Source organism: Chenopodium quinoa, unplaced genomic scaffold (genome assembly GCF_001683475.1).
Source record: "Chenopodium quinoa cultivar QQ74 unplaced genomic scaffold, ASM168347v1, whole genome shotgun sequence".
NCBI classification, from domain to species: domain Eukaryota; kingdom Viridiplantae; phylum Streptophyta; class Magnoliopsida; order Caryophyllales; family Amaranthaceae; genus Chenopodium; species Chenopodium quinoa.
The window spans coordinates 1,977,206-2,002,951 of NW_018742523.1; the positions used below are offsets into that span (position 1 = coordinate 1,977,206).

The 25,746-nt window shown below is 38.9% G+C and overlaps 1 protein-coding gene and 1 pseudogene across 1 annotated transcript; both read right to left on the minus strand.

The window, feature by feature from the left end:
- On the minus strand, positions 1–861 carry LOC110719940. Its single transcript, XM_021898922.1, has one exon. The coding sequence runs from the start codon at positions 859–861 to the stop codon at positions 1–3; it is 861 nt and encodes a 286-aa protein (XP_021754614.1).
- A 4,590-nt stretch (positions 862–5,451) lies between these two features.
- LOC110719941 lies at positions 5,452–7,080 on the minus strand (annotated as a pseudogene).
- Positions 7,081–25,746: the final 18,666 nt, after the last annotated feature.

Sequence of the window (25,746 nt, forward strand, 5' to 3'; positions counted from 1 at the left end):
TCACTCCTTTTCTTTCTCTTTTTCCTCCTCATCATCCTTGTCGCTGCGGCGACTCTTGGATGGCTTGAGGAAGTTACATTCTCGGGCCTCTCTTTGGCTGCCCAATATTTTTTCGGAGCGTCCCTCCTCTAAAACATAGATCATGGCTTGATGGTATGTCGAGACAACTCCTTGAACATCATGGATGAAGGGTCTCCCCATAATGACGTTATATACTAATGGGGCATCAATGACCAAGAATTCGGCCATGATGCTTCGTCTTGCCCAGTCTTGGCCAAGACTGACGGGAAGAAGAATTTTCCCATCTGGATATGAAGAAGATCCGTTGATTCTAGTGACCGGATAAGGAACTGGGGTCAAATGCCTGCTCTCCAACTTCAGCTGGTCGAATGCCTTTCGAAAAAGTATATTCGCCCTGCTGCCACCGTCTACCAGTGTCCGATAGACGTTATGGTTTGCGATGCTTGTCATGATAACCAGGAGGTCATCATGGGGATACACAACCCCCCTGCAATCTTCGGATGTGAACATCATGTTCGGCACCGGAGACTGCGGTTTCTGGAACTGGGCATGATGGATCTGATGGGTGAGACCCCTCAGATGACGCTTCAGTGCATTTCGAGAAATACCTCCGAAAATGGTCAGGATGTCATTATTCCCTCCCTCGGGAGATCTGTCCCTTTTTCGGTGGTAGTCCAGGTCCTGCCGAGAATCTTTCTCAGCTTTCTTTTCTTCGCGGCGTTCCGCGACATATTTCTTTAAATATCCTTTTTGGACCAGCTCTTCGATCTGGTCCTTCAGCTGAAGGCAGTCCTCGGTGCGGTGTCCACGAGATTCATGGAACGCTTCGGCGAGAAACATTGTGGCTGTCATGAGGATCCTCGGAGTTCCGAGCTTTGGAGTTTTCAAAGTGACCTGAGCCCCTTCTCTGCTCCTGCCCGGACCCACCTGGATGCTCAGCCCTTCGGCTACCTTCCCCTTTCGAGGACGGAGCCTGCCTCTCTCCCTCGGTTCCACTTTTTCTCTTCCGATCATGCGATTTAGGAGGGGGAGAGGGTGATTTTTTCGTTGATGGGAAGCGTCCTCCCAAGGCATTCATAAAGTCCATGCATACAGTCATGGCCTTCATGACCTCTTCGGTCGACGGACCGGTAGGAGGAATTGAGCGCATGCTAGGTGAAGGATCACGCTTATGAGCCTCACTATTCCTCGGTGAATTCCCATTTTGGTAATCCCATTGGGAGGGAGATCCCTCACGCATATTTTCTCCCCTCGGGGAGTTAGAAGCAATTGGTTCAAGCGACGGCGAAGGTGTTCTACCGGCCTTACCATTATTAGGCCCATCTTCCTAGCTTTTTTAGAGCTCTTTGCACTCTTAGTCATTTTTTGTATCGGCTAAGATTGGTATGAGATTTTTGGCTGAATTTTTGTAAGCTTCCCCACAGACGGCGCCAAATTGTTTCGGTCAGGAAACAATGGACCTTCAGAAGGTCCTTCGGATGAGTGGAGATGAAGCCCAATTCGAGTGATGACCGAATTGAGGATTTCTTGCACAGCTAAACACACGTAAACTGGCCTCGGGGTTTTGCCGAGGAAGGCCCCTCCAATTTTGAAGTCGGTACGGATATAGGATAATGAGAGAAAAGCTATGCAAGAGAGTTTGTCGCTTGAGGCATTTAATGTGAATGGATGTAAATGTACAAAAATGTGAGCTTTTATACCTTATTCCAATTAAATGGATTGGGCTTGAGGAGTCAAATGGGCTGCCATTTGACTGAGCCTTGCTTTACCTGACTTGGCTTAGTGGATTGAGGGTTGAACCTTGCCATTTGGGCTTTAATTATTTTCATTGTGGGCTGGGCTCAAATACAAGCTATTTGGACCTCAAACAACAATTTTTCCTAATTTTTTTGATTAATTTCATAATTGTGTTAAATTGATAGAGTAGTTATATTTTGTGATTGTTAAATTTAGTTTGATTGTTGAATTGTAGTATGTATAATCGATTAGTTGTCTTAGATTACTGCTTTCTAGGTTTTGATTTTCCCTCTTTTGCTCTATCAATCAAATCTCTCCAAATAGATGCTAAATTGATTTTAAATTTCACTCTAGCTATTTGAAGTCGTCACATTGCTAGTACAAGCATGGTTATCCAAAAGCTACCTAATTTGAAAGCCTAGTACTTCCGGTACTCAAATGTCTCCCACTGAGCTATACTACATGATTAAAATAAAATAAAAAATGTTGGATGATAATCAAGGTCTCGTTTTCCAGGAGAAATCGTTTGGTGCTTCAATGTATCTATAACACTTTATCAATGTATTTATAATGTATCTTAACTGATTAGTTGATGTATCTACATGCATTTTTAATGTATCCATAACTAAAAGGAATTGATTCACGTGCAATGTATTTTCAATGTTTGGACTTTTAAAAAAAAGAAAGAAAAATTGTATCTATAATGTCTAGATTTTAATGTATCTAAACCAATTTTTAAATGTATATCTATAAAATTTAACTAATTTATATACAAAATATATTCAATGTATCTACACTGTCTTTTAAATGTATAAATAGTGTTTAGTTGATGTATCTACAATGCATTTTTAATGTAACTGATCTTCTCACGCTTTTCAGTTTTCACCATAGGAGCACTTTTTTTCCGAATCCCAACCTTATATATAACTGGGTTACCGTGAGAATTAGCCGTATAATAGAAACTAAGAACTCATTACAACCATTGGATTAAAAGCAATCTCTTCGAAAACGTTTGAACGTCATTTTCTCTCTCCTCAAGCAGTTTCTCTCTCCACATTTCTTCTCTCTCCTCACGCCATTTTCGCCTGCAACTGCCATTAAATTTCCATTCTGATTGTTTCAAATCTTCAATTGAGTATATAAATCATTAAATTTCATACGTTTTGAGAGAAATAACTCGAAAAAATTTCTAAAAATCATGAACTATTTGAATATTTTAATTAGTATGAAATATATAATGCTATTATAATTTTAGAAGATTATTGTTTGAACTGTTTGTTTATGCAAATTACTAACTCGTTTTGGTGTTTTCAGGTTAAATTTCATTAAAATTAAACGTTTTCGAAGTGAAGGTTGCGCGAAATTGGAAGTGTTTGAAGTTGAAATAAGCGAAATTGGAAGTGGTTGAAGTTGAATGAGATAAGCGAAATCAAGTAATATGTCCGAACTTTTCTATAATTTTGTTCATTATTATTTGCTGCTTTTTTTTAATTTTTTTTTTGTGTAAATTAGACTGGATTTGCTGCTAATTACATTTGGAATGTTTTGATAATTTTGTGTATGAATCTGTGCGAATTCTTTTGTTGAATTAAAACAAAGTGTGGACTTATAGTTGATTTAGTTGTGATAATTTTGTGTATGAATTTGTGCATATATGAATTTCAAATGTAGATAAAAACTAAGTAAAAGTAAATCAATTATATTTTAAAGTTAATCAAAAGACTAAAATCATCATATTGTTAGAGAACAATATGATTACAGGAAAGTTGCCACCAACTATGGGCTATCTAAGTGCATTGTATGATAAATTAATACAATGCAGGGATCAAAGGGAAGTTGTCAGATTGGTTAGCTGGGGCAGGGATCAAAGGGGAGTTGCCATATTGTTTTAGCTTAGACAGTAAACTCGATTTATCGTATAATCTACTGGGTTAAAGAACATACCAGATTGGTTGTTTTATTATTATAACTTACAAGATCTTAAGTTAGCTGGGGCAGGGATCAAAGGGGAGTTGCCACAATCAACGTCTTCCTCTGTATATTACCATCAGTCACCTCAATTTATCCAAGTAACGAAATCACAGGGAAGTTGCCAGTATGGTTAGGGAATATGAGTAATCTAGAGTCTCAACTTATCCAATAACAGATTTTACTCCACAATTCCAAAGGAGCTCACAAATATTTTCCTGTAATCAATTACTTGTATAATTTGGTGACTAAAATGTGTTAAAAGTAAATTAAAATTGTGCAAATGTAAATTAAATCACTTTATAAGTAAACAATTTCTTGGTAGAGATTGGTGAATGTCAGAAGCTAATGATTTTTGCAGCCTCCAACAATATGTCAATATGCTTTAAGGAAAGTACCTGCATCAATTGTTGGTAAGCTTTATTATTTGCATGGTCTTATGGCACAAAATTATTGTAAAATCAGCAATATGTCTGGTGTTCAATCTATATTGTCTGTTGATGCTTTAATTTATATATACCTTTGGATTGTATTCTAGTGTGTGAGCAGGCATGCTTTAATGTTAATTGTGTTTGCACTTATTTGAGGTTCATTACTTATTGTTGGATAGGATTTTTCCTACATATGCTCAGATAGCATGATTTGAGGTTTACCGACTTTGTTCACTCGATATGTATATGTCTATATATGCTTAGATAGCATGATTAGAGAATAATTTGTGTGATAAATGTACTGATATTTCTATGCTTCCAGCACCAAAATCAGAAGCTTCCTCGATAGAATCTTAAGACAAAAAAACAACTCCATCAAGTAATTTTTCAACAGATGGAACCATTACTTTATTCTCTAGAGTCTAGAGATGCAGTGGGTGCTTAAACATCCTCTTGAATGGGTTCTAACTTCTAAGCCTTTTGCCTTATGAGCAGGTGCAAGTATATCAGAACTAGAATCTCCAAGAAAAGTTTATTGCTCTTGCAGCTCAGAGATGTAGGCCATGGTAGTTTCGAAACAGGTTCACTAGACAATGAGACAGAGTAAAGCTTCCATACATTCTTGCCTCCAGCTCTGCATTTCAACATCACGCTAGGAATCTTCAAATTTAAAGACGATAGGAAGCAATATTGGGACTATCTTCTATATAGGTAAAAACTCAAAAGTAAACCAATATATCTTACAAGTAAATCATAATAGATCAAAAAGGTGAGTACATGATCTAATTTTTCTATAGGAATCTTTCGACCAAAAAGTGTGTTAAAACCTATTAGCTCAAGTGGTAGAGCTCTATGCGGATGCATAGAGGTGTAGGTTCGATTCCTACATAGGTTATCTCTTAAAATAAATATAAAACTCTAAACCTGTAAAGTTATACGAAATACCTCGAAAGTAAATTAAAATAACGAAAAAGTAAATCAAATCAACTCTAATATATACACTCAAATTAAGTCTAATGTATAAAAGCACACTAAAGTAACTGAAAATTTCTCAAAAGTAAATCAAAATAATTATAAAGTAAATCAAATTAGCTTAAAAAAATCAAAATTCAAAACCAGTGTTCTTCCAAAGTACCATTACATAGCATTTCATAGTAAGAAAGAGTAAGAAAAACTTGTTACACATGACCTCTTACATCGTACTTTGAAGTCATCCTCTAATATATCTCAAAAGTAGATAAAAAATACTAAAAAGTTAATCGAAATATTCTAAAAGTAAATAAAAAATCTCAAAAGTTTGGTAAATAAAAAAAAAAATTTAATGATTCAACAAAAGTTGGGTAAATAAAAAAATCTCAAAAGTTGAGTAAATAAAAATACTTCAAAAGTAAATGCAGCAACTCCCTGTACTTGGAAGCAGCTTCCTGTAACCTGGCAGTATCTTTGGTTTGTGCAGTAGCACCAATGCTTAGCACGGTAGCAGTAATTTTGTATTCATATAAATATCCTAGTCGGTTCAAGTCATAACCGGGTTACCTAACTAATTAAGGGTTAAGGTCTGGCTGTTTCGGGTTGGGTCAGCTTTGCCAAGTCATAGATATGAACGACTTGACTGAAACTAGTAGATGGCTGGGTTCCATGCTGAAAATTTGTCAAATGAATGCAGTGCATGCTTAGGGGGGGTATTAAGGCTTGTAAGACATCAACTTATCTTTTGTTTTCTGGCACTTGATTCATTGATTGAGTGCTGAATTGACAGTTTAAGATCCTTATTCTGATTATTTTTTTCATGCACATAGGAAATGGTGTAAACAGTTGGTTAAAAAAAAAAAAAAAAAAAGAAAGAAAAGGATACAGAGTATTTTACCTCCTTATGATCAACTGGCACTGAAGGGTACAACCTCAGGGCCTCTGAGATAACGGCGTGTAGATAATCCATCTTCTTAATCTCCTTTGCCAGAAATTGATTGGACCTCTAGTTCCTGCATTGCCGGTGACTTTCCTTTCGCGTATTATTCTGCCTATCTCAGGTAGAATCTTCTGCTCGATATTTGGGTGCTGGTTGATAAGCCAGAAAAAACCAGCTGAGTGCCACAGATGAGGTATCCCTTCCTGCAAGGATGAAGTTTACACCAATATCTCTTAAAAACTTGTCAGAAAATGGCTGACCCTTTTCATCCTTTAACCTCATAAACACAGTCAGTAAATCAGATCTCTCCTTGCTGTTCTCACATTGCAAGGAAAGCTCCTTCTTTCGTGTCCTGATAACTTCATCAGCAAATTTGTTTACTCCTGCGATTGATTCTTTTAGCTCTCTCTGGCCCAAGGTTAAGGTACCTCATTGTTTACCATATACAGGTTGGAGTGACAAATCAAAGAACTGTGGCTTCAGTAGCTTTCACAAATGCACGAGCAAATGGTATTTTAGGGAGTCCTAGGCCTAAACATCTAGGATCAACCCCGAAAGCTATCATGCAGACATTATCAAATGTCATCCTTAAGAGGACATCTTGTAAGTCAAGAGGCAAAGAATTTTTCTGTGATTCCTCTAGAACAGGTATTAGCCTCTTATGGACTAACTCGAACAAGGACTCAGCAGTCAGTTGTCGAAACCTTGCTGAGTGAAACTCAATGCTCATCGCCTTCCTTTGCTTGGACCAAGTTTCATTATCCGCGTTAAAGATCCCATCATAGGAGAAGTAATGTTGTGGTCTGCAGCAATATTATGACCAACATCGATAATTGTTATGGGCAAAAGCAGCGCAGCTCTATTGTGGTCAGTATTAGCCCCCATTAAGCCCACATCAGTAGTAGAGTGACTACTCCCTGGCCCTGCCCTATGCCTCGCAGAAACAAAAACATGTTGCGCATACCTCTCATAATCCTCAACAAGACTAGAGACAACAACAACAACAACAAGCATTACATAATTTGAACTTTCAAATTATCGACAGTAGACCTTCATACTACAATTACCCCAAAAGATTCATTAGAGCATCAATCAAAATACTTGCATTGTGAAAATGTTACTAAATATCTCTAGCCGGTTCACACTCAAACAACACATGTATGACAGATTCATTTGGATCTTCACAAACCTGACAAGAGGTGTTCTCAGCAAATCAAATATCTCATAAGCAAAGTAAATTTAAAAAAAAAAATATATATATATATATATATATTTCGTCTATAAACCTACGTGGGAGTCGAACCCACTTCTTTTGTGCATTTGCACAATGCTCTACCTATTGAGCTAGTAGGCTATAAAGTAAATAATATAAACTCAAATGTAAATAATATAAGCTTAAAAGTATATTACATAAGCTCAAAAGTTCAGTTTTAGTTATCACATAAGCTAATATAACCGACAGAAACTTAATACTCTGAAATTAATGACAACATCTAATTTACGGCAAAGAATTGAAGCTACCTAAGGCACCAAATAATCACAAAAGACTACAACTGCATACAACCAAAACAATGAACAAAAACGGCATCATTCAATATCGAACAAATATTTCTTTTATATCCATACTTCCTTGGCCAGCATACAATCAAATAAAACACGACAGAAATCTTTGCGAGACAGTGATGCAAAATCCCACTATTAGCTCATCAATTAAGTTAAGCCTCAAATTCATACTCTCCTTCCCCACTATAAGCTCATCAATTAAGTTAAGTTATAATGTATCTTAAATAAAAAAATAAAAAAATATACTCTCCATCCCCACTAGTAGCTCATCAATTAAGTCAAAGTGCAGCAACTACCACTCCATATTCCTAAGCAAAGCAGATTGATCTGAACAATGTAGGGCTAGGGTCAAATGATATTTATACTATTTTCCAGAGCTAAACTTGAAATTTATGTGGCAATGTCAAAGTAAAGCTAAATACTCAAAAGTAAATAAAAAATCTCAAAATGTAAGTAAAAAATACCTTCAATTTGCCTTGATCACCCTGCAACACACTACTTGGCCAACCCCCTCCTCACCCATGCTACAATAGCTAGTAACACAGCACCATACCTCTGATCAATCAAATAAAATCAACAAAACTAATCTAACATGCCAAGAATAATGTATAATGTCGATTAGCCAACTTTGACATACTTGAAAAGCAAAGAAAACTAAACATAATCATAAATCATCCACCCAAAGAACATACTAGGTATTAATAACTATTAACTTACACATGATGAAAATATTCACACTCAACAATATAAAAAACATAAGCTCATATTATATTATCGAATTCAGTCCCTTGAATTGGAACAAGATGTTGAATTCATAAACCAAAGCATACAAAATAAGAAGAAATAAAACAAGCAAATCAAACAAACAATGAACAAAATAAGACAGAATGAGGGTGGTGACCCTAAGCAAGAACAATAGCTTTGGTTTCTTGTTGCTGATTGAAACTTTGGAGCAGGGAAGCAGCAAGCCATGGCAGCTGCAGCAGCAAGCCATGGAAGCTGCAGCAGAAGCCTTGGCAGGGCAGCAGAAGCCTTGGCAGGGCAACAACCATGGCAGCAGCACTCAACCACTTCCCTGATTCAGAACTCCCCCATGCGACTTCATTACATACACCTCAATCCCCTTTAAGTGCAACAAAGTATAACATAATTATGAAACATCAACACCACAAAACAAAGTACAAAACTCATTCATTACAATCAACTCAAAAGTAAATAATTTAAGCTCAAAAGTAAATAATTCAAGCTTAAAAGTAACAACTCATGAAAAAAAAAAATCCCACTCGTTTAACACCTCAATCCTCCTGAATCAGATTTTGGTGAACATACATAAAAAAAGTAAAAAAACATGCATCACATAATCAAAAAACTAAAACAAAAATCGATTAAAAAGAAACAAACGAAAACCCTATCAAAATAAAATACAATAATAATCAAATTGAGTAAATAACAACAATCGAACAGAAATCGAAAAAGAAAGTCGAACAAAAACAAAGAAAAAACCCTAATTAAATGGGAAAAAAAAAAAAATTTGTAAAATTTACCTCTCCAGAATGATCGATTAACAGAAATCGATCAACAAACTCGAAGAATTGGAACTAAAGTGAAAATATCAAACAGCAAAATCCAAAAAATCGAGCAGCGAAATCGAACAATCAATCGCCGTTGAGAGCTTTCGAGAGAAGAGAGAGAAAAAAGAAGCGAAAAAATTAGAATATAGGTCATTCACTGACTGAAATTACGGAAATATCCTTAATAAAGCGGGTGAAATGTAGGCCGTGAGATTAAGCTCAATGAACGATCCAGCTGAGTTCTTTTAGAGAAAAAAAAAAAAAAGAGGAAGCGAAAAAATTAGAACATAGGTTCCGAACAATGCCCGGATTGTTGATAAAATTTTATAATAAACTTTTTGACTTGATAATGCAGAATATTTAGACATACGATATCCTATCTCTTATTTATAGAACAAAAACTTTTGTATACATCTGTACATCGAGGTAACTTTCATTGAGTTTTAGGGTAACTTTTAGACTTTTTTGGGTAACTTTTATCAATACAGCATAAATACTTTTACTTATATGAGGGTAACTTATATATAGTGGGTAAATTTCATTTATTTAAGGGTAACTTTTGATCATTTTAAGATAACTTTATAGCAAGTGTACAATATTTTATTGTACACCCGATTTTCTTTATATATATATATATAGTCGTGGCTTAATGGCATGATGACACGTGTCAGCCTCAGAGAGGCCCAATAGGATCCAATCCTCTGCTTACACGTGGCACCTTAACCCTAAAAGGGGAACTGATCCTCTCCCATTATACATAAAGGAAAATCCTCATTTATTAGACATTCATAAATACAAACACAAACAATCGAGCAATATTAATTGCAGAATTCTCTCTGAATCAGAGAAAATAACCTTTACATTCCGCACCTTTATTACACCCGGAAACGTTCTAACTTGATCGTCGGAGGCGGAACTCCACCCAACCGGAGTTTCGTGGTTTTTCAGGTACAGACGGTCGACGCGCATTCCCGGAATTGTAACTCTCCCGAGGGACTCCAAAAAACTCGAAACATTTGGCACCGTCTGTGGGGACAGTACTTCCAAGATGGCATCCGACTCTGTACCGCCTGGTGAGGGCAAGCGGCTTATGGTCGAGACCGAGGTCCACACGGACCAAGATAGTGGTGAGGATTATGAGACCAACACCTACGTGGCCCCAGACGGGTCATTCCGAACTAGGTGCACCCGTTCCAAAGAAACAAGGGAATGGGGCGAAGACAAAGCTGGTCCCCGCAACCCAACCGGCAAGCCGGCTAGGCAACCCCAGGCGGCGGAAGGTACTACCCCCGTCACCAGAGACGAACTCATGAAATTCATGACGAGTTTCAAAGGGGAGATCAAGGACATAATAAAGAAGTCAATTGGCTCCAACAAGGGTCAATCGGCCAAGAAGCCTTCTCCCTCCGGGAAGAAGCATATCAAAGATCGGTGCTAACCCCTCACCCTAAACCAAAGGGGGCGGATGGGCCCTTGATCGACCTATCCAGACTTCGTTTCCATGAATCAGGGCAAAGGAAGGCCATCCGGCAAGTTCAACCGGATGGGTCAAAAAAGACTTACTCGGACGCCCGGATGTTCATCCAGGAGAAGAGAAGTCAACAAATGTCTGAGTCGGCCTTAACGTCAACCTATCCAGACAGTTTCCGTAATACTTCAATGAAGTATTCGGAGACAAAACGAGAGAGTCAGTCACGTGGCATGTCCGCGCGTACTGGCCCTCAAATTATCCAGCCGGCTCCGTATGTGCCCCAACAGCCATACATGTCGTATGGATCACCATACATGCAGCCGACCCTCTTTGGGGGTCAAGCGACATAGCAGGTCCAGCCCATGGACTGGCAGCTCTGGCTGCTGAACCTTGGGGAACAGCCGTCCGCGTTCTCTAGGGAGATAACCAAGGCGGCTCAACCGGCCAAGGTTAAGAATGTGTTGGTTGGTACCTATGACGGTACCACCAACCCGGAAGACCACCTAATGGCTTACACCAACCTCATGTACTAACAAGGGTTGGATGATGCCGCCTGGTGCCGATGCTTTCCGGCAACATTGAAGGGAATAGCCCAACGATGGTTTGGCAATCTGTCAGCCGAATGCATCAACAACTTCAAGACGCTAGCATACCTGTTTGCGTCCAACTTCTTCATGAACATCCCTGCCAAAAAGACAAGTCTCGAGTTGGGGGCTATTCAACAAGGAGGCAAGGAGGGACTAAGGTCCTATGTCAGGCGGTTCAATCTGATGAGAATTCAGATCCAAGGGCTGTCTAACGAAGTCCTATGCAGACTTCTTCAAGGGTCTGAAAGACGGGTCGACCTTTAAGTTTGACTTGGTTAGAAAGAAGGTTGCTACCCTCCAAGAGGCGTTGATGGAAGTCGAAGCCTACATACAGGCGACGGAACTCTGTGCCATCAAGCACTCGTCGGAACCTAAAAGGTTCGACAGGAAAGAGAGTCGGTCTGCTAAGCCGGCAAAAAAAGAAGAGAGCAAGAAAAGAAGAGAAGTCTGGGCGGCGGATCATTCTGGTCAGCCGTCCCAGAAGAAAAAGAGAGAGTTGAAGTCGTACGTCCCCAAGTACAAGTTGAACAAGGACTGTTCCTCCATCCTCATGGAGATCAAAGACCGGTTGACCCTTGAAAAACCGGCAGCAATGAAGAGTCCCATTAACAGCCGGGACAAGAGCAAGTACTGTCAATTCTATGAGGATATCGGCCATGACACCAATGGCTGCTATTGCCTCAGGCGGCTACTAGACCGTCTGGCTGATGAAGGGGCTTTGAAGTCCTATATGGTGAAGTCCAAGGGTATCCCCAAAACAAACAATGGACAACCATCCAAGAAGCCAGTTGTGAGCTCTGACACCAATGACGAGAAAATCTTTACCATAGCAGGCGGCTTTGCGGGAGGGGGTCCTACCATCCGAGGTACCAAGGACAACATCCGGAAGCTGGTCAACTCAGTGGATGAGGGCCAGGCGTCGAAAGACACCTTCCCTGAGGTCCTCATCTCTAAGAAGGATCGGGCAAGGTTAGGCGGCCTCATGATGACCCTATCATCATCGAATGCAAGGTTGCCAATCAACGAGTAGGCCGGATCCTTATCGATACCGGGAGCTCGTCTGATCTAATAAGCTATCAGTGCTTGGAGAAGCTCAAGTACAAGCCTAGCAGCATGCACAAGGCCTCTCACCCCTTAGTCGACTTTGGGGGAGGGGTAGTGCATCCGGTGGGGAAGATTGACCTACCCATTCGGCTAGGAGAGAAGGGGGAAGGACGACACATGGTCGTCAAGTTCTTGGTGGTTTAGGAATTGACCGCCTACAATCTAATTTTGGGTCGTCTAACCCTCAACGAGTCCAAAGCAGTCATCATCCCATCCCTTATGCTGATCAAATTTGAGAGGGATGATAGAATGGTGGGTTCCCTGAACGGGGATCAGAATACGGCAAGGGAGTGTTATCTCTCAAACGTCAAGCCTACTGTGGCCGCAGCCGGCCAAGGCGACGAACCCATCAACCTTGATCTCCTGGTGGTCGGCAAAAAAAGAAAGGCGGACCACCTGGTGGCCGTCAAAAAAGAGAAGCAATAGCAATCAGTGATCGGGGAACGATCAGATGATCTCCGTCCCCAGCCGGCTGGTGAAAATATTGACATTTTTCTAGATGACAGTCGTCCGGAACGAACCATAAAAGTGGGGACGGTTTCTTTTGCAAAGTTGCGTCAGCTCGGATCTTGTTGTCCACAAACTTGTCGTGGATCCAAAAAAGAAGCCGGTAAGGCAAAATAAAAGGAACAATGGCGAGGAAAGATCTCAGGTGGCAGCCGCCGAGGTCAAGAAGCTACTAGATGCCAAGTTCATTCGGCAATGCTACTACCCGGATTGGGTAGCCAACGTTGTCCTTGTCAAAAAACCGAATGATACCTGGCGGATGTGTGTTGATTACACAGATCTGAACAAGGCATGTCCGAAGGATAGCTATCCACTTCCAAAGATCGAAAGCCTGGTCGACTCTACAGCCGGTCATGCCTTGATAAGCTTTATGGATGCCTACTCAGGCTTCCATCAGATACCCTTGTGGAAAAAATATCAAGAGAAGACGACATTCGTCACTGATCAAGGGTTATTCTGTCATACGGTGATGCCGTTTAGGCTGAAAAATGCGCCTGCTACCTTCCAACGGATGATTAATACGGTATTCATTAATCAAATTGGGAGGAATGTGGATGCATACATTGATGACATGATAGTCAAATCTAAGCTCCAAACGGATCACCTTGCTGACGTCCGAGAAACCTTCACCACCCTCAGGCGGCATAAGGTCATGCTTAAACCCAAAAAGTGTGTCTTTTGCATTGATTTTGGGAAGTTTCTCGGATTCTTGATTGATCAAAGGGGGATAGAGGCCAATCTGGAAAAAGTACAGACGGTAATTGACATGAAATCACCCCACACTGTCAAGGAAGTCCAAAAGCTTACCGGTTGTCTGGCGGCGTTGGGGAGATTCCTCAGCCGGTCAGGCGACAAGTGCCTCTACTTCTTCCAGGCAATCAAGAAGAAGACTAGATTTGAATGGGGGGAAAATGCTGAGGCGGCATTCCAGAAATTGAAAGAGCACCTTCACTCATTGCCACGGCTGGTCAGCCCTCTAGCAGGAGAGGTTCTCTATATGTATTTGGACGTCTCAGATCATGCCCTCAGTGTCGTTCTCCTAGCTAAGAGAGACGACATCCAGCTCTTGGTCTATTTCATTAGCCACGTTCTTCGAAATGCTGAGCTGCGGTACCCCTTGGTTGAAAATTTTGGTCTCGCCCTGTTCATGGCAGTCAAGAAGTTGAAACCATACTTCTTGGCACATCCGGTGGTGGTCTACACAGACCAACCCCTCAAGCGGCCAATGACAACCTTGGAGTCATCTGGTAGAATGCTCAAGTAGGCTATTGAAATGCAAAGTCTGGAAATCACCTTTGAACCTAGAAAGGCAGTGAAGGGTCAGGCGTTCGCCGACTTCATTGTTGAAATGACAAGGCCGGCTTAGCCGGACAATATCGATCAGGTCTGGAAGGTTTATGTAGACGGGAGCTCTACTATGAACGGTTGTGGTGCAGGTGTAATTTGCAAGTCTCCGGAAAGGGACCAGTATGAATATGCACTACGGTTTAAGTTCTAAGCCTCAAATAATGAGGCGGAGTACGAGGCCCTGCTAGCCGGTGTAAGGTGGCAGGGGCAAGAAAAGTTGACGCCGGGACACTTGACGATACCATGGTGACTACGAAGCCACCCATCCGACTATGATCAAGTATCTGCAGGCGGTCAAAGATGAGGTTGGGACACTTGACGAATTCCATCTAAGTCAGGTGCCCAGGTCAGAAAACAATCAGGCGGATGCGCTGTCAAAATTGGCATCATCTGCCACTTGTGATGCGCCTAAGTCAGTCTTTTGGGAAGTCATGGAAAAAAGGAGCATTGAACATGGTCCCATTGGAGTTCTTGACCGAAGCTCTACCTGGATGAATGCCATCCGGGCTTATCTGGCAGACGACACTTTGCCGGACGCCCCTTCAGAAGCGGCTGCGTTGAAAAAGCGAGCCTCAAGTTTTGACATTTACAAGGGGGAGCTCTTCAGAAAGGGTTACCTCCAGCCGTTGCTGAAGTGTGTTACCCTTGAAAGGGGAAAAGAGGTTCTAGAGGATCTGCACTTCGGCTTTCGTGAATCACATATAGGCGGCAGAACTCTAGCAAAAAAGGTCAGACGGCAAGGCTACTTTTGGCCCACTCTTGAGGCAGACGCCATGGAAATGGTGAAGAAGTGTGACAAGTGTCAAAGATTTGGTCGGCTCATACACCATCCGGCCACTAATCTAACAGCTATGTACAGCCCGGTTCCATTTGCAAAGTGGGGCATGGACATCTTAGGTCCATATACACTTGCTACAGGCGGGCGGAGGTACATACCGGTGGCTGTAGATTACTTCACCAAATGGGTGGAGGCAGAGGCAGTCAAGGGCATTAAGACAAAGGATGTCATCTCCTTCATCTAGAGAAACATCATCACCCGGTTTCAGGTACATATGTCTATGGTGTTTAACAATGGCCCTCAGTTTGAAACGCCTACTCTCAAGAGCTGGTTGGGAGATCAAGGGATCTCACATTGTTTTGCATCAGTCGGCCGTCCCCAAGCAAACGGCCAAGTTGAAGCCTTCAAAAAGCTCATCTCAAACGGCATTAAAAAGAAGATTGAAAGGGCTGGCGGTCTATGGGCAGATGAGTTGCCTCATGTCCTATGGGCCATCAGAACAACTGAAAAAAGGGGCAACCGGTGAAACACCATTTCTCATGACATACGACACTGAAGCCGTCCTGCTAATTGAACTTTATGAGCTAACACTCCAAATCATGCTCTATGATGAAGAGGAAAATTGGGAGGCCATGCGTCTAGCATTAGATTCACTCCCGGAGCGCAGGGGCAATGCCGCCTTGCGTCATGAGATATACTGTCTGAGAATGACAAGGGCCTACAACAAAAGAGTACACAAACGGCCCCTCAAAGTGGGGGACTTCGTGTTATGAAAAATGGAGGCAACCGGTAGGGCAAATGAGCAAGGAAAGCTAACCCCTAATTGGGAGGGCCCCTACCGGATTTTTGAACAAGTTAGAGGCGGCACCTGCCGCCTGGAAACTCCAGACGGCAGGCAGCTAGCCAGAACCTGAAATGTAGATAACTAGAAAAAGTACTACTTTTAAGGACTTGTAAATTTTTTGTAAATGGAGTATATTAATGAAAGAATGCTTTATTTTCATTTTATTTTGTAAGTCCCATATGTGCAATGCACAACCGAGCAACCGTCTGCTCTAAACTGAGTAGTAGGCTAAGTATCGAACTTAGCTATTCATAAGGCCAATGGCCGAACATGTTTTAAACCGCCTGCTCCAACATGAGCAGGCATCCGGCGATGCCCATTTGGGTGAATTCGTCGAATAGAACATCTCTCATTCGGGTGGTACATTGTTCTACAGATCATAACTCAAACGCCTTTAACCGATTATCTAGGTTAAAGACAACTCATGGTTGTTTGAATGATCAATTGAAATCAAGATACAACCAGTCGTTGCTACAAGGCAACACAGACGATGATTTAAATCTTGATCGAATGTAGCCGACTTTTGCCCAAGAGCACTACAACCGACTACAAACTCAAAATAAGCAAGGTCAAAACCTTAGCATTTAATCCACAACTTGGTTATGATGCATACGTCTAGCCAAAGGCCACCTGCATACCAACCAACGGCACTGCCGGATACCCAAAGGGTAATCCGCAACCGGTTAAAAGAATAATCTAGGTTGGCCTTAGTCGGCACCACCAGCAAATCCAACTTAGAGTAATTCTATTTTAAACGGTCAAGGACCGCCTATCTATTCGTCCGGATGCTTGTATGGACGGCTGCCTACTTAGAGTTAGATCAACTATAAGCAAACAACCGTCCAGGGGAAGACGGAGCCAATGCATCCGGCATACCGCAGGCATCAATTCAAATCGCAAAAAAAAAAAAAAGATTTGTACGAGACAAAAATTGCAAAAATTGAAGCAAATAATATCAAGACAAGACCGACTCAGTCGGAAAATATATTAGAAGTTAAAAATTGTCAGCCAGACCTATGTTCGGGGAAAGATACATTCTAAAAATACACGGCTCTCAGGCCGGAAGTAGAATTAAAGAAGAGCAAATAAGGCTAAGGCTACTGTTGATGCTGCTATTGCTATGACGGCTGCCCTTGGCCTGAAGGAGGACCATCCTGAGTTTGTTGGGCTTGGGCTTCGTCAGCCCCACCTGGCATCTGGTTGTCCGCTTGCTCCTCCTCCTCCTCCTCTAAAATGCCGGCCCACTCTTCAAAGGGCGCCGACTTCTCGGTTCCGAGAACCTGAGCATCGAACACCTTAGTGGCGTATCGGTACCGCAGGTCAAAGAAGGCATAGTCAGTGTCCGGATGGATCATGGACTAGGCCATCTTCATGTGCTCTTCGCAGTCGCGCTCGTTCTCGGTGACCAGCCTGTTTTGTTCAGCCGCCAGCTTGTCTTTGTGCTCCGCCTGGGTCTGGGCCAACTCGTTCTTCATCCGGTTGACCTCTGCCCGCAGCTCTGTGTTCTCCTTGTCAGCATCCCCTAAGGCTTTGACGTCAGCCTGGAGGCTTTTGACTTGGAGTTCAAAGTCGGCTGCTTTTTTGTTGGCTGTATCAGCAGCAGCCGTGAGCTCCTTGATCAGCTCCTCTTGTTTCATCTCCCGGCTTTTAGTTTGGATTTCATACATTAGGGAGTTATATTGCGTAACATCAATGAGTTCAGCTACCCTTCTCTAGGCATCCCTTACCTCCTCTTGCTTTTTCCTCAAGGGAATCTTGAGGCCTTCTATTCTGAGCATTGTCTGCAAAACAGCCGGAAAGGGGTTAAGTCATTCGATTAACGTACAACCGGCAAAAAGATGAAAATACATTGTATAGGTCAGCCGGTGGAAAACCAGATTAGCTCTCAATGCCCCAACCGGCAAAATTACCTCAGCAAGAAGAATAGTAAGGCGGTCTATGTTGACATGTTTTATACTCGGTACCGCCTCCTTTTCGGACCGGGTAAGGGTCCTTAGAATTCTCTTGGCGTAGTTTTGGAGATCCGGCCAACGAGAAGAGGCATCTGCATCAATAGATTTACCGCTTAAGTACTGACATATGCAGCGCCTATATTATGCCGGCTACCTGAATAATCCCCTGACTGGGTAGCTTGGGACTTGACTCACACAGGCCCAAGCGGCCAGGGGGATCAAAGGTGAGAGCAGTACCTTGATTTTCTAGCTGAGGGGTCACTCCACCCCAGCCGCATTGGAGCCGGATGCAACAGTAAGCACCCAGCTTGAGGGAACCTCGGGCTCCCTAGTTCTGACCTCAGCCGGCCCTAAGCCCAAGCCAAGATCCTTCAGGATTTTGCCTGCAGATGTAGGCCTCTCAGGCGCAGGCGGCCTTCCGGTTGAGGCAGGAGCGGCCGGTACCCTCCAGCTTTTTTAAGCAGGTTGGGAGGGCTCCTCTCTCAGCCTTTTCAGCATTTGCCTAATGGAGCAAAGAACATTCTTGCTCCCCATCTGCAAAAGAAAACAACACAACCGGTTAGTATTAAAATGAGCTACAAATAATACAGACGGTAAAGAGATCAGTCGACGCTTACCCCATCATCTTTGGCCGCCAGCTGAGCCCTCTTCTTCTCTAGTTGATCCTTCAGGATCTCAGCGGCGGATTTAGCCGGTGTTTTTTCTGGAGGCACCATCTCTAGTCCTTTCTCTACAAAGAAGAAGAATAAAAAAATCAGAAACCATTCAAGCATCATACAGACGGCATAAAGTGCCGGTTAACAATCAACATACGTTGGCTCCAAAATGTGCTAAGGCCGCAGGCGGAAAAGAACGCCTCGTCCTTAAGCCAATCCGGATGAGGGACCCATCCGGATGTGGTCTTTTTTAAAAGACCCGTCTCCATAATTTAGTCCCAAGCCCTCTCCGGTATTTTAGGAAGGGCACACTTTTTTCCCAGGAGGGCCGGGTGTTTGTTGTAGCAACGTAGCCGGTGGTTAACAGACGGAGAGGGGGAAAAGACCATGTAAAATTTGCTCTTCCAGCTGCTCCACTTAGACGGCTTTTCCAGCATTATCATATATTCCGGATGCGTGGTCAATGTATACCACGCATTCCAGCCGCCTGGGGCACGGCTGAGGTAATGCATATGTGCAAACGCCTCCCAGCTAGGCATTATGTTCTACATCTCGTTGGCGGCGATGTATCCAAGTATCTTCACCCATGAGTTGGGTGTTAGCTCCAGACGCCAAGGTCGTAACACCTTAGAATGGCCTTTATTATGTTGTGAAGGGGGAATTGAAGGCCGACTTTGAATGCCGCCTCATAGCAGCCGAAGTAATCATCGGCATGATCTAAGTCGTCATCCCAAACGACGGATGCCTCTACAGGCGGCACGACAATCTTCCATCCTTCCCCAACTGGGCGCTTTTCCAAAAATGCCGGAAGGGTGGCGTTTAAAGTGACTACGTCGCGGACGCTCATATGCGCCTCTGTTGGATTGTTTATGGAGGGCCACTTATATGCCTCCTCGTCCTCTTGAGGGGCATGCGGCTCCATGGTTGACTCAGTAGAGTCTGATTGTTGGACGGTCTCTTCAGAGTTTTGAGCAAAGAACACTCAGACGGTGTCCGGATGAGTGTAGAAAGAGGAAGTTGTTGAATGCAAAAGCAGCCGGTATCAGAGCTTTTTCTCTCAGGTAGTTTTTGCGAAAAATTTGTAAATGGTTGAAATGAGGGGGGGGGGTCTCTACTTATAGAGAACCCCAGAAGGCGAACCGTCGCCTCCCATTCAACTTCAAATTCAAATTCGAAATTCGAATTAAAAAAAATGGAGGGAAAGGTGACGAACAATGTGACACCTGTCACAGGTGCCACGTGGCAAGCCACGTCACACCTGTGAGTGGCAAATGTTTAGGGTAAAATTACCCTGTGCCACATGGCCTAATGGCATGCTGACACGTGTCAGCCTTAGAGAGGCCCAATGGGATCCAATCCTCTGCTTACACGTGGCACCTTAACCCTAAAAGGGGAACTGATCCTCTCCCACTATAAATAGAGGAAAATCCTCATTTATTAGACATTCATAAATACAAACACAAAAAACCGAGCAATATTAATTGCAGAATTCTCTCTGAATCAGAGAGAAAAACCTTTACATTCCGCACCTTTATTGCATCCGGAAATGTTCTAACTTGATCATCGGAGGCGAAACTCCACCCAACCGGAGTTTCCTGGTTTTGCAGGTACAAACGGTCGACGCGCATTCCCGGAATTGTAACTCTCCCTAGGGACTCCAAAAAACCTCGAAACAATATATAATTTTTTTCTGCTTATGTTCTAAATTATTTCATATATTCTAAATTATTTTTTCAGCTTATGTTTTAAATTTTTTTCCCTATATTCTATATTATTTTTTTAGCTTATGTTCTAAATTTTTTCCTATATTCTAAATTATTTTTTCAGCTTATGTTCTAAATTTTTCTTGCGTTCTAAATTATTTTTCATATGTTCAAAATGTTTGTTTGTTTATGTTCTAAATATTTTTTCCTATATTCTATATTATTTTTTCAGCTTATGTTCTAAATTTTTTCCTATGTTCTAAATTATTTTTCATATGTTCTAAATTTTTGTTTGTTTATGTTCTAAATTTTCCTATGTTCTAAATTTTTTTTCCTATGTTCTATATTATTTTTTCAGCTTATGTTCTAAATTTTTACCTATGTTCTAAATTATTTTTTCAGCTTATGTTCTAAATTTTTTCCTATGTTCTAAATTATTTTTTCAGTTTATGTTCTAAATTTTTTCCTATGTTCTAAATTATTTTTCATATGTTCTAAATGTTTGTTTGTTTATGTTCTAAATTTTCCTATGTTCTAAATTTTTTTTCCTATATTCTATATTATTTTTTCAGCTTATGTTCTAAATTTTTTCCTATGTTCTAAATTATTTTTTTAGCTTATATTCTAAATTTTTTCCTATGTTCTAAATTTTTTCCTATGTTCTAAATTATTTTTCATATGTTCTAAATGTTTGTTTGTCTATGTTCTAAATTTTCCTATGTTCTAAAATTTCTTTCCTATCTTCTATATTATTTTTTTCAGCTTATGTTCTAAATTTTTTCCTATGTTCTAAATTATTTTTTCAGCTTATGTTCTAAATTTTTTCCTATGTTCTAAATTATTTTTTCAGTTTATGTTCTAAAGTTTTTCCTATGTTTAAATTATTTTTCATATGTTCTAAATGTTTGTTTGTTTATGTTCTAAATTTTTCCTATGTTCTAAATTTTCTTTCCTATATTCTATATTATTTTTTCAGCTTATGTTCTAAATATTTTCCTATGCTCCAAATTATTTTTTCAGCTTATAATCTAAATTTTTTCCAATGTTCTAAATTATTTTTCATATGTTCTAAATGTTTGTTTGTTTATGTTCTAAATTTTTTCTATGTTTTAAATTTTTTTTTCCTATATTCTATATAATTTTTTCAGCTTATGTTCTAAAAATTTTCCTATGTTCTAAATTTTTTCCTGTGTTCTAAATTATTTTTCCTCTAAATTTTTTTCCTATATTCTAAAATTTTTCTTATGTTCTAAATTTTTTCCTATGTTCGAAATTTTTTTTCAGTTTATGTTCTAAATTTTTCCTTTGTTCTTAATTATTTTTCATATGTTCTAAATGTTTGTTTGTTTATGGTCTAAGTTTTTCCTATGCTCTAATTTTTTTTTCCTATATTCTATATTATTTTTTTCAGGTTATGTTCTAAATTTTTTCCTATATTCTAAATTATTTTTTCAGCTTATATTCTAAATTTTTTCCTATGTTCTAAATTATTTTTCCTATGTTCTAAATGTTTGTTTGCTTATGTTCTAAATTTTTCCTATGTTCTAAATTTTTTCCCTATATTCTAAATTTTTTCTTATGTTCTAAATTTTTTCTTATGTTTTAAATTTTTTTCCAACGTTCTAATTTTTTTCCAATGTTCTAATTATTTTTCCTATGTTCTATATTATTTATTATGTTATAAAAAATTTCTACCTATATTCTAAATTTTTTTCCTATGTTCTACAGAAGAACATACGTGGGATTCGAACCCACATCTTATATGCATTTACACAATGCTCTCCCGTTGAGCTTGTAGGCTAATGTATATAAAAGCTTTAAACTACAAAAAATTCCTAAAAACTAAATTAAAAAAAAAATCTCAAAAGTAAATTATGCATAAGCAATTTACGACAAAGAAATACAAATGACTAGCTGAACATATGCAATGATATTTTAGAAAACATGCAATAAAAGTTTGAACAACGTACCAATAATAATCGAAAAAATTGATTATATTCTTTAGAACATAGTAAGATAACTTTAGAACATAGATTGAAAAACTTTAGAACATATAAAGAAACATAAAAAAAATCAATCGAAATCACCAATAGAACAATCAAACACAGAAGAATCATTAAAAACTCGTACGAATAGAGCAATCAAATACAACTTTAGCTAATAAAGCATAAGAAAGTACATACATAATCGCCAAATTAGCATGATTAAATTCAAATATTCAACAAATATAATCGAAATTTGAAAATCAAACAAATCAGAGTTTAAACATCATATATCCAAAAAAATCGAAAAAAAACAATCTGAAATCTTAGCCAAAAGTTCTGAAAGAATAATCGCAAAAAAGACACGAAAAAAATAATCCATAATTACGCCAAAAAAATCATCAAATTCGCTAAAAAAAATCGCCTGAATATTCATATGAATTTCACATAATCGAACAAAATAGAAAATGAAAATAGTAAATCACAAAAATCAAACAAAATCAGTAAAAATCGAACATAAATCGCAACAAAAAATTGAGAAATAAACGCATCAAAATCGCAGCATACAAACCGCAAAAATCAGGGAAAATTTTGAGAAAAAATCGCATAAAAACGTAGCAAAATCACATCAAAATTGCAGCAAAAAATCGCATCAACATCGCATAAAACAAATTAAATTCTTCGAAATTTTTGGAGTATAAGTTACCTTTGCATTTCAGAACAAATTGTTGTACGAATTTATTGTTCTTCGCCTCCGTTCATTCAATTTTTCTTCGATTTCCGTCAAACTAGGGTTCGAATTTGCAAAATTTCTACTTAAATTTCTCAATTCAACTAGTTTATGCAACTTAATGAACAAATTTAGCTGAATTTGAGCAAAAAGTAGAAGAAAATCGCTGTAATTTGCTTCAATTAGGAGCGATTACGGTGGATTTCTGAGAAAAATTGGGGGTTTTAAGGGAGAGAAAGTGGTGGGAAGTGTGAAATGTGTTTGAGAAGAGAGAAAACAGATTAGAGTGAAAGATACGTGAAAGAGGAATATGAGAGGAGGTGCATGTATGATGCATGAAATTACAAAAATGCCATTACTATGGCTGTATTTAGGACGGTTAGATCAAAACTAATAAACAGCTAAGATTGGTTCTTATATAAAATTGGGTATATATATATATATATATAGGGTCGGGATCTGGTGAGAACCACCCTTTATGTGAGAACTCACACCTTATGTGAGGACAAACCTCAGCCGCTAAATTAGATCAAATCCAACAGCTGAGATTTTCTCTCTCTTCCTCCAGGTTCTCTGATTCTACGCTCTTTCATTTTTTCGGTCTTCACTTTCTTTGCTTTTGCTCATCAATTTCTCGCGATAATCTATTAAGGTATGTAAATTTCAGTTTCATTTTGAATTTGATTGATTTTGAAACATGTTTTTGCGATTTTGATTTCGAATGAGTTCAAGTCAATTTTTGATTTTCTGATTTGATTTTCAATATTTTTGATTCTTCTTGTTGGGGAAGGCTTGACAAATGAACCACGATTTGAAAGTCCGAGTTACAAGTTTCAAGCCCATATTTGAGATTATGATAGCAGATTTCTAAATGGTTTAGCTTGTTCTCGAATTCAATCAAGAAATATTTGAGTTTATAAGCTTATAGAATAGTTTCATCGGCCATAAAAACAAGCAACCACCACTGGCCGCAAATTAGGGTTCTTGTTCTTTGAATTGTTTGGATTTTGAGGATTATTCTAATTCTTACATGCGGGAACTCCAACTTCTCCATTTAAACAATTTCTGAGTTCCTCTTCTAATCCATTGAAACAATTCATGAGGTAAGATAATCTCTCGACCTTTTATTTTTAGTTTTTTTTCCCCTTTTCTACTACTACATGTCGATATGTTGCTGCGGCCTTGCTACTTCCCTGTTGTTTCATCCCTTCCTGTCTTTTGTGGTGTTGTGCGGTTATGTGATTGTGTGCTAGTTGTACTTGGTTTAAGTTATAGAGATGATGATTTTTATAAAGTTAATAGAATTATTAGTCGAGCAAATATTGTTTCTAGTTATATTGAATCCTGAGCTTTAGTGCGATTAAAATTATGGATGACTACTGATATATGTGTAATTGAGATTCCGAATGGCATAAATAGTTGATTTTCTTACAGCTTTAGAGAATTTAGTTATAAAACTATATCTGAATTTGATTACTGAAGGTTCCCAATAATTTTCTATACTCGGTGAGCCATCGAGGTTTGTACTTTTTCAAATTAACTATATCTGCCATTATTGAGATGTTCTTGTTTGAGATTCTTTCTTCTTGACATACTTTGCTAAGTGGTCGCTCAGTTTTGGCAACCACACACTCTTGACATGCTTGAAACATGGGTGCTTGGTTTTCACTTACTTTTTTTTCTTCTTCTTAATACTCGGGGTATCAAGTTTGAAATATGCTGCTGAGGTGTTCACAAAATTTATGAAAATTTATAGGGTAGGGCCCAAAAGAGGATTTTTTACAATATAAAGTATTGTTGGTAAGAGAGAGAAATAATAATAAAAAAAGTAGTATAAGTGAGGTTGGTAGGAAAGAGAAATAATAAAATACTAGATGAAACCCGTGCGATGCACGTTTTTTTGTATTTTCTGAAACAAATATTTTTTTGTATTTGTGTAATAAAATTTGTTACTTTATTCGTTGTATGTAGTATATCATTTAATATTTTATTTTTAAATAAATTGTGAATTTCCGGTTAACCATTTAGATAAAATTCCTAATTTCAACAAATAATATATTATATTTCATTAATTTAAACTTTAAAATATCATTCGCCAATTTTGCTTATGTGGCATTTGAATGATTTAATTCTACAAGAATTTACAAATCTCTTATTTGATTGGCTATCACTAAAATTTATTATCGTACATGGCACGTCAAGAAAATTTTATCCTATGTGGCTCTCTAAAAACTCGAGAAAAAACTCCCCTTTATATATATACTAGTTTTGTGCCCGGACGATGCCCAAATTGTTGATAAAAATTTTAAATAAACTATTTGAATTGAATGTTAAATACGATCATATAATTCCTTTTGATAATGCATGATATTTAGACATGCGATATCATATCGCTTATTCATATAATATTGTACATTTTGTAGGTTTGTTTGTAATTAGATATCTATATTATTGTTGACTTGAAATTATTTTTATTAAATTTAAATTATTTTTACTGAAGTAAAAGTACTTTTACCAAACTAAAATTATTTTTACTGATTAAATTTTTTTTTTACTAATTTTCTATTATTTTTTTAATAAATTAAATATATTATTATAAATGGATCTTATTTTAAAGAACTTTTCAAAAAAAATTTTATGATGGAAATAGAACCAAGTTTTAAGATATTTATTAAAAGTTATGATTAAATTTGTATATATGAAGTATTAGAAGTATATCGATAAAAAAAACTCTATACAATATTTTTATCTTAGAAAATCTATCTAAAATTCGCTTACTTAGCATCATATGTGTCATAATAATACCTATTATCGTCTACGTGGCGCAACACTTGGCGAAAAACTGAAATGCCAAGTTTCGCTGTTTCGTGGTCTGGCTGCAAGAC